The 10,560-nt window shown below is 44.5% G+C and overlaps 1 protein-coding gene across 2 annotated transcripts in view; it reads right to left on the bottom strand.

The window, feature by feature from the left end:
* Positions 1-10,560, bottom strand: part of TMTC1 (transmembrane and tetratricopeptide repeat containing 1) — a 337,017-nt gene that overhangs the window by 192,936 nt on the left and 133,521 nt on the right. For both annotated transcript variants that reach the window (XM_019515485.1, XM_019515486.1), the window contains exon 6: positions 551-632. In XM_019515485.1, the coding sequence (XP_019371030.1) occupies positions 551-632 (82 nt within the window). The remainder of the gene's footprint in view (positions 1-550; positions 633-10,560) is intronic.

The raw sequence follows: 10,560 nt of genomic DNA, 5'->3' as shown, positions 1-10,560 counted from the left end.
TTTCAGGCTGGACATAAGGAAAAATTTCTTTACTGTCCGAGCCCCCAAGGTCTGGAACAGCCTGCCATCGGAGGTGGTTCAAGCACCTACATTGAACACCTTCAAGAGCAAATTGGATGCTTATCTTGCTGGGATCCTATGACCCCAGCTGACTTCCTGCCCTTTGGGCGGGGGGCTGGATTCAATGATCTTCCGAGGTCCCTTCCAGCCCTAATGTCTATGAAATCTTCTGGATACAGTGCGCTGATCAACTGTTCTCTGAACTGGAGTTTTGTTACACTTCTCATTTTGCCCATGAACTTACAAATTAGCATTGAAAAGTCAATATTTGCCAGCTACCCTGGTATACTGTACATTTCCCTATGTTTAGAATAGGAAAGAGGTGAAATACTTACAAAGACATTGCTATTACAACATTTGTAAACTGAAAAAGGACTTGAGGAGGGAAAATATTTTTTTAGGGATACTACTGCTTGGAATAATACTTGTTATAATTTATACCTAAAAACAACTTTTGAAAAAAAAGGGATGGGGGGAGAAGAATACTTACATAGCTTATAACCAAAGCAGCTCTCTTTAAAAAGGGTCGTGCAGTATACAAGAAATTCTGGTTGTGATTTGCAGTCAGGTAGCTGAAATGTAAGAGGACAAACATTTACTTAAGTACTTACTGGAAGGTTGCTCCATTTTTGCACTAAAAGGAAAAAAAGACTTGTTGGTACATTGCTGTAACAGCCTTACTGAAATGAATATATTTAATATTAAAACAAGTTGCAACAGTAAGCATTGCTATCATCTGTCATTTTCAAAGCATTTTCCAATTAGAATGCCATTTTTCTTTAAATTGGAAAAAAATCAAATAAAAAAATCCCTTCAAACAATGCAGTTTTTTTCTCCAACCAGGTCTTTTTATAACAATCCACTCCTCAACCCTCACAAAACCTATATACAGCTTAGTTGCTATGCCCTCTCCCTTGAAAGGAAACCAAGAAAAAGACTGAATGGTTTGCCCAAAGCAGAGAAACTGTACTAAACTACAACTCAAATGTAATGTTCCTTGCTTCTGTCTCTTTGCTTAAAACACTAGACAGGGAAATATGATGTAGCAAAGGTAAGCATCTTTAAAGCATTTCTTTTCTGTAGATTTTACATGCTCCCCTTCCATTAAAAGGCATTTGGTTGTTATGATAATTATTGCAGGAGGCCCTACCAATTGGCACATGTCAGCCATTCCAATGTAATGTTTTAACCTGTCCACTCCTAATCTGTGGAAGTGAAGCTAAACCACCATAATTTACCCCGAATTAAACATGCTCAGCAGAGAGTTTTTAATATCTAACAGAAAAAGGTATCCAAACTCACACTGGACTCCATAATTGCAAGGAACGAAAAACACAAGTTTCTCTTTTGTCTAAAATGGTCCATTCAAGTCTCCCTGGTCCCCAAGGAAGTAAAATTAAAGGCAGCATATATTGGCTCAAACTTGATCCATCAGAATTATTCTAATATAGCAAAGAAGAGTTTTCTGAGTTCTAATAATTATTTCAAAACAAGGTGGATAAAAAAATTTTAAAAATAGATTAATTTAAATTGAGGGTTTTTGGTTTTATTTAAATCATAATTAATTTTTCCTTTTAAAAAATAAACCATCTTAAAATGCAATCTAAATTTAATACAGCATAGGCTACAGTATAAACTTAGTATAATCTGGTAAAATAATTTAAATAAAATAATATGTTGAGTCAATGAGCCTCTTCTAAAAACTCTAGAGTTAAAGGTTGATTTTCTCTATATAAGAATGGGGGGAGGAATTTAACTTTTGAGGTCAAGCTTTAAAAATATGGCACAATATTACATGTATTAGGGGCTTGACCATGCAAGAGATGCAGGGTCTATAACACTGGATTCAAGGATCAACAAAGTCATCCCTGGTGTTGAAACTTGGCCTCTGACTTCAGGAGACACCACTATGGGTACTCCTTAATCAAGCATATCCACTAGCCCATCTGGATGGTATCAGATTCCTGTTTTCTTCTCTCTACCTGAGCCCTGATTAACTCAGCTTTCAAAATTATAAATATTTATGATTCTGCATCCATAATGAAGGCTTACTCTCTAGTTCATGGAAAAACAACCATCTGCTCAGTAACTACCAACCCCTTGTTTCGGAATGGTTCTGGGTATTTCAGTTAAATGGCCTTCTTTGAGTTCCCTTGCATATATACAGAGAGGTAAACATGTAACTTCTCAAGGCTAGAGATAGAAGTTACACACAAACAGATTTAAGTGATCAGAAACTGGTTTAAACCTGTAACAGAACAGAAATTCAGTGCACATAAACCAGTTTCAAAATGGCCAAACCTGGTTTAAGATAAACCTGGTTGAATGTAGTATCAGACTTAACAGATTTAGGTCAAACTGGTTTATGAAACTTCTGTCCCAGACCCCTTCCTGGTTCCAATTAAATCAGAGTCCCCCAGCAACCCAGCATGCTTTTCAGCCCTGGACTGGACTGGGCTGTGCTGTCTGCTCCAGCAGAACAGGGTTGGTCCCACCCCTCTACTCCCTAGCCTGAGCAGTGACAGCTGGCTGACAAGGGGGTGGGGGTGGGAAACCTGGCTGGCACAGCCCTGTCTGCCTGGCAGGGGCAGAGCAACTCCTGCCAGACTTTTCCCCACTGGAGTAGAGATGGCAGGGCAGAGGGAGAGGAGGGTGCGCCAGCAGGCTCAGGGGGAGGGAGGGAAATTAAACCCCACCGCCTCCCTTCTCCCACCCACATGGGACCACAGCGCACGTCTGCCCTGCCTGAAGTCCCTGCAGGCCAGTGTGGGGGTTTAAATCCCTCCCCAAACATACTCAGTGGCCTGCCAGGGCCTGGCCATGCACCCCTGCCCTTACACAAACTCAGCTTCCCTCCAGCCTTGCAGCTACTGCCAAAGGGAAGGGAGGGCTCGCTCTAGCACCCTCTGGCTTCTAGCCTGAGCTGCTGCAGGCACATGGCTGCATTTCCAGTCAAAAAGTGAATGTCTATACACTTGCAAATCGGTTCAATCTACACAGGTTAGACTAGCAGGCTCAGTTTTTATGAATGTCTATACTTAGCCCAAGTGTTCCACCACATCTCTAAACTAAAATACTGCAGTACACTAGGCCAGAGGTTACAATACCAACAGAAAGGACCAACATCAGGCTCAAGACAGTGTAGGAAAAGGAACAACATTCTGTGAAGCATAGACTAGGCTTGATTTCCGCACCTTGAAACTGGAGAAAAAAAAATGCCATGGGTGCAGGTTACAAGAAAAAGACCCTATTTGGGAATATTTTCAAGAAATTCTGTGCCATTGGGAAAAAGAGGAACACATGCCAAATGTAAACAGTGCAACAGAGATGCAAGCCCTGGTTGTCCAAATGAAGCAACATTATGTAAAATGCTCCTCAGAAGGTAATGAGCTTGAAGATGGTGATGCGGATAAGTCTGAGACATCGGGATCAATTGATTGGTACACTTACTATTTTTGAACCATTTGTATGGATTACCTGCCATAGATTGCAATGCTAGTAAATGATATATTTATGAAAATAATGGAAGTTATTTTGGGTGCATTACTGATGAATTTCAAAATGTTTGTGTACAAATTCTAATGGATGTGCTAGTTTGTGGGAGTGTTTGTCAATTATACATTTTTACATTACCTGTGCACTTCTGAAATGAGTTTTATTCCTCAGTGTAAGTAAATATATGAGCCTTAAAGAGATCCTGTGAGAAATTAAAGTTTAATATGAATCTATGTATTTTAAAATAAAAATGTAAATTTTCACGCTGTTTTATATTGGTAAGAAAAGGGTTTAAATAGAAGATAACTTTTTATGATTTATTGAATATTTTCCCTACTGAACTAAGTTTGGAAAAAATATGTCATTTAAACACTGGTTTAAAAACATCTGCTATTAGAGGGATCTTTCATTTACAATCTCTCTCTCTCTCTTTTAGTACACTGAATAACACTCAGGGATTCTTTAACCATTTTGTTTCAGGATCCACCTTAGACATAAGGAAGTACGAACATCCATCATCCGCAATGTCCGCAACTCCAGAATCATCTACTGGTACCACCAGTAGTACTGCAACTAAACATACTTCAGATGGTAAATTACCTGTATCCAAAAAGAGACTTTTCTCATTATCATGTAAAACTGTAGATTAGTTCATAATCAGGACCAGCAAAGTCCAGCAGGACAACATAGATGAAAAGATGGCTCGGTTCATTCATGCAACAAATTATCCTTTTCAGCTTGTTCAGAACAAAGATTTCACTGACATGGTTCAGTCATTATTACCAGGTTACACTTCACCCAACAGAACAGATATTGCTGGAAGGCTTCTGGATACACCTTTCTTTAAAAAACAACAAAAAATATAGACAGTGGGAAAGTTGATAAAAATCTATTATTTAAATCAGGCTTTTAGCTTGCTGATCTATAAGGATTTCTGACTGTCACTATGACAGTAACTACACACAAATGCATGGCCCTACTGCTAATATTGTTGATACTGAAATACTGCTACTAAGAAAGAAAAATAAGAAAGTAAATACAGCGGAGGTGACCATGAAGTTTGCCAAACCTGGAGGCCAGAGAAAATTGGTAACACTTCTTGGCTAGGCACAGAAATTCAAAAAGCTCGAGGTGGAATTGATCTAAGTTACGCAGTTTTCTATAAGCAGCATAGTTTAGATCAGTAAAGAACAGAACACACATTCACCTTTGTCTGTGGGGGGAGGGCAAATCTTAGACTGAGTTCTTCCATTTTTAAAGCAGTCTGTGTGTGCTGAACTTCTTTTCTGATACAAGATTAGATCACTTTTGTGTGCCAGACTTCTGTTCTGTTACAGGTATAAACTGGTTTCTAATCATTTATACCAATAAAAGTGTAATGTCTGTACCCAGTCTTTCTGTTCCTAACTTCATGCTTTCAAGAAAGTATTGCAATTAATAAGTAAAAATTAATAACAAAAGAACACAAACATTTGTAGGTTTCTCTCTTGCTATTTGTAATCAGCAAAATCTACTTGTACTGAGATACACAACATATACCATCTACCATCTAGGAAGACTACAAAACAGGTAGTGATACCTAAATATAACTTAACACTCAATATGCTGGAAGAGTCACCTTTTCTGAGTATCTAATATAGTTAGTGTACTGAATCTTTATTTTTCTTCAAGTCCCACAATGCACAAAACCCTCTAATTACTTTATCCTTTGAGTCGCACCAAAAAATGAGGTCACATCATGTAAGAAACATTTTTACTTTCTGGCTCTTTGTTTAAAATTTCTGCAGCAGAAAGTTAGTGATCCTTGTCACCTCTGAAATAACAAGAAAAGATCACACTATTGAAAAAAGCAGTAGCAGCAGAGCCTACATGAAAGACTCTGCTGCTTAACTACAGCAGAAAACATGAGGATGCATCCTAGAAAATATATTCCTTTTAGACAATTTCTTATAAGTGCCGTGCCTTAAACATAATAAGTAAGCTATATAAAGTATAGAATGCCAAATAACCTTAGGCTCTTGATGCTGACTTATTTACAAATGTTGACGTAAGTGAAAAATCTACTTAAATGTCAGACCTGTCTTCAAGGAGCAATTGCAGCAAGGTGCAAATTTCCCTGGACTCCTGATAATTTTAATCAGGCTGCAACTTCCCACTGCAAGGAATCTCAAAGCTCACCATCCATGAAAGATTAGACTGGCATGAAAGGTTTCAGTGGGTGTGTCTACACGAGATGCTTAACTTCACATTAGCATACCTTACTGTAAAGTAAGCATGTGCGTCTACATGTGCACATGCTTACTTCATAGTAAACCTCCCTAATCTCAGCATTAGCAATGGCACCACAGCACTCATGTAGACACCTGACTGGAGCAAAATCTGTTCCTGATTAGCCATCCACCAGGGGGCAAGAGATAGCACCCTCCGCCTGGGAGCTGCCTGCTGCTGGGGCAGGATCTGCTGCAGAAGCCCGGGTAGGGACTATGTTCCCCTATCCTGGCATCAGGGAGCTGCAAGCCCCCTGTGCCTAGATTGTGATCAGGGAGCAGGGGCTGGGAGATCCTTATGTCCTAGTCCCTACTCTGCCATCACGATCCAGAAGCAGGGGAGTGGGACACCCTTATCAACCAGCCTGAGCTCTGCAGTCATGGGGCTGCCTCTTAGAGACCCTTATATCCCAGTTTGAGGTTTGCAGTCATGGAACTCAGGCTGAGAGACCTTTATCTACCAACCTGAGCTCTGCAGTCATGGGGCTGCTACTAGGAGACCCTTATCTCCTAGCCCAAGCTCCATGTTCACAGGGTTCGGGCTGGGAGACCTTTATCTAGCTAGCTGCTAGCTGTCCCACTGATGGATTGGGCCAGGGTCTGGGACCTGCTCCTTCCCTGCAGCTCTTTCCAAGCCCCATGCTGCTGATCAGGGAGCCCAGTAGCAGGCAACCCCACAGGGCCAGGAGACAGCTGTCTCCTGGCCCAGTGCTCCCTGCCAGCCCCTGGGCAAGGGAACTTCCCTTGGTGGCAGCAGAGGCCCATTGCAGGGCTGCTGGGACCTGGGTGCAAATCTGCTACCTAATCCCCATATGTGTAGACACCTGGACTGTGTGTAAACATACCCAGGATGGCCCTAAATCAGAACAAACAGCCGCCTAGGACTTTAAAGGGACTTGGATCAGGGTCTGGTCCTCTCCTGCCTATTGGACTATTTCATGAAATCTGAACTTTTTAGGTATTTTTATTAATCAGCAAAAATGAAGGATTTAATTCTGTTTATATTATTAAAAGCAGAGCAGATAACATCACCAATTATTCGAAGTTGCTCAATACTTTCCAGTAGACGAATCCATTTTCACTTGCTTTGCCGTATCTGAGAACAAACTTAGAGAAAGATATTTCACTTTGCCTGTGTTAAACATTGCAGAAACCTTTCCTTTTTCCTGCACCCCTATGCTTTGAGCCAAGGGCTTGAAATATGTGGGTTGGTCTGTATGTCAGGGAAGCGTCTTCTCCTGAACGTGTGAAAACCCACCAAAACTCATGTGAGCTAGGTGGCATGGGGAAAGAGACAGATCACACACTTTCAGCAGAGACTTCTTAGCATGTAACAGATGAAGTCTTCACAGCTGGACTGGATATCCTCCAGTCTGAAATGAATTTTTCCATCTTTTACGAAACGTTTAAAAAGTCAAATTAAGCGGAGAAAGCACAGCTTCATTTTAGATGGCTAGTCTCCTGTGGCAGAATCTTTTGGTGGGGATTTTTTGAGTGCATAGTACAAAAGCATGGGGAGAACCAGGAGGGAGTGGGGGAGTGTAAACTGGACCACCCCTTGAGCCATGGGGTGCATATGTAGTGAACCCTCTGGCTAGAGTTGTCATGTTGGTATGGCTCCAGCCGGGAGTCACACTGACGTGCGGGTGTGCTTGGAGAACACGTCAGGCATGGGCCTGAAGGGAGGTACGAGTGAACCCCCAAAAACCCCTGAATCCACCCTCGTACAAAAGGATCAAGTTCTTTAGGCACAACAAAACAGCAATAACTACAAACATCCACATATTCCCTCTCAGCAATTGTCTGAAAGTGAATATTCAGAAGTGGAAGCACAATATGAAATGACTAGCAAGGCCACAGTCATCTGTGCCCATCATGGAGCTGGGTTTCCCATTTCTCATGGAAAAAAATGGAGAAAACCATGGATTGCCCCCTTTACCAGAGAAAAAATGCAGATTTCTCATTGTAACAGGGGGCTCAGGCAGAACCCCTGTTATGAGGGAAATCCTAGGCAGGAGTGAATAGGGAAGTGGGGACCCAGCAAGGGGGAGATTGACACACCAGGAGAAGATGAGGGTGATAATGGCCAGTGTCATACATAAAAGGTGGGGCTAGGGATCAAACAGTTGCCCTTGGGGCACTGGAGAGGACAGCAGCTACCGCGGATCTGGTAAAGCACAGAGGATTGTACAAACGGGAACGCGCAAGGCAGACCCCAGACTGGCGAGACGAGGGGATACCTACTGAAGGGATGGTGGTCAGCGGCCAGCCGGCAGGATTCCAGGGAGGTGGGGAACACAATCCCCTGGATGACAATCCCCAGGGATGCTCAGCATGGGACCGAAGCAGCGTGGAGACAGCCACAGTCGGGGAAGAAGCAGCCAAGGGGCTCCCCTCTGAAAGCAGGGACCAGCAAGCCGACTGACAAGATCCTGGGGGGGACTGAGAGGCACCACCCTAGAGAACAGGTCCCAGGGACAACCAGCTCATGGCTGGAGCAGTGGAGAGACCCCTGTGACTGGCACCAGAGCAGCAGAGAAGCTGTGATCAACTAAGTGGTGATCCAACCACTCCCGTGTTAATGAGGCAATTAGCGTGGGCTTCCACACTGTAACCAGTTCAATAAAATAGGCACTTGTTGGAAACAACCACCTGGGTGGTCTGATGCTTCCCACCCCTCCCCTCAGGGATTAACATCATATCTTTTTCCATCTCCTCAGTTGTGGCAGGCGACTCCTGAGGTAAAGAGGGGGTGGATAGCAGATGCCCTCCTACACTCATTTGACCAGAGGAAACCCTCAGATTTTGCAGTTTTGCAAAGAGCTCTTTGCAGACTGGAAGAGTTCCAGCCTGCAAGGGGCTGGGAGGGTGCAGGAGGAGGGCAGACAGGCAGGGGACACCACACGTATATATTTGCACATATGCTCTCCAGGCAGCCTGGAGAGCAGCTCCCACAAGCAAGTGGGGTGGGAGAAGATTGAGGCCTCCGTAGGGAGGGAGAGAGGGAGTTGGGCAGGGCTGGGGCTGCTGCCCAGCCAGACGGTGCATGGGGCTTGAGGCCGCAATCCGTGGTTGCAGGGCCCCAGTGGCGAGTGGGATGGAGCCACGGGAGGCTCATCCAAGGGGCAGGTGCACTGGAACTGGCTCCCTGCCACTCTGTGCACTCTCAGGTGGGTAAGGGGAACCTGTACCCCCCAGATCTGTGTGCAGGGTGGGGGCAGGGTGAGCTACCTGCTGCAGGCTCGGGCTCCTGCCCTGCTGTCCTCCCCCAGGGCTTCCTCAGCCCAGTGGGTGCGAGCTGGTGCTGCAGGGAACAGCAAGGCCACACAGGGATCTTGTTGCTGCTGTAATCTTTGCACTGCCCTGGCGACATGTCCCCTGCCCATGCAACAGCAGTGAGGGGCACAACCCCATGCCACCACCCCAGTGCTGCCACACACATAGGGAACATCTCACTAGGGCAGTGTGGAGCTTGCAGCAGTACGGAGTTTCCTGCACGGCCCCACTGTTCCCTGCAGTACTGGCTTGCACCTGCTGAGCTGTGGAGGCCCCAGGGGAGGACAATAGGAGCCCAAGCCCAAAGTGGGCAGCCTATGCCCACCCTGTACACAGAGCTGTGGGGTGCGAGTTCCCTCTGCCCCCCTAGGAGTGCATGCAGTGGTGGGGAGCTGCCTCCCCACACCTGATCCCACAGTGGGCAGGCAGTAAGGGGGGAGTCCAGCTCCACGCTCTGTTCTGCTGCAGTAGCTGCTGAGACAACAGGGGGCTGTGGACCTGGGTCTCTGGCCCTGTAGCTCTGACAGCTGGTGGTCCCTCCAGCAGGGCTGAGAGGGCAAGGGGCTGTGGGTGGGGAGTGAGGGGCACCAGCAGGGCTGGGGGTCTGTGAGGGTAGTAAGAAGCATGAGCAGGGCCAAGAGGGCTGGGGAGGGGGTGGGGAATGAGGGACCTTTCATTTTAACAATGGATTTTGAGGTTATTATCAGAGAATTTGTGATTTTTTTATTATTATTATTATTATTATTATTTATCAGGGAAAACCAGGATCCCTGGTGACCACTGAGGTCCCCTTTTGGTGACCTGTGCTCGAAGCATGCAGCATAAAATGGAATCTTCATAGCACAGAACACTACTCCTTTTATATTTAAAAGGAGTAAGTTTATACTACTTTGGTATATTTCAGATGTTTTTAAGATGATCAGAAGAAAATGGATATAAATGCAAACTGCCCAATCTGCTCTGTACTGGAAGGCCCAAATCCTCCTATTTAGTATTAGTGGTTTAAGTCTTTTCTTTCTTTTCCTTTCAAATCCTCCCACATACTCTTGAAGTTTATTGACTTTGACATTTTGGTCTGTATTGTGTATAATTAAAATGCACTCAACTGCCACACCCTCATCCTGTCTAATGTAATAGCACATGTTAATAGGTCATCAATGTACTGATTCACCACAAACCTGGAGCAAATGATGAGTGCCCCACAAGGTCATGAGGACTGCAGACCACAAAGGCCCACTACAGAACAGGCCTTAAGATAGTATTTTACCAAACCTGGTCTGAAAAATCACACAGCATTTGGACTTATAGATTCATAGACTTTAAGGCTGGAAGGGACCTTGGGAGATCATTGGGTACAGCCCCCTGCACCAAGCAGGAAAGATAACTGGGGGTCAGGTGACCCCAGCAAGGTAACTGGCCAGTCTCTTCTTGAAGATTTCCAGGGTAGGTGATTGCAACACCT

The sequence above is a fragment of the Gavialis gangeticus genome, unplaced genomic scaffold (genome assembly GCF_001723915.1).
Source record: "Gavialis gangeticus isolate Ggan-Ray unplaced genomic scaffold, GavGan_comp1, whole genome shotgun sequence".
NCBI classification, from domain to species: Eukaryota; Metazoa; Chordata; order Crocodylia; family Gavialidae; genus Gavialis; species Gavialis gangeticus.
The sequence above is the reverse complement of the archived record's forward strand: the minus strand, read 5'-3'. Positions and strand labels throughout refer to the sequence as shown.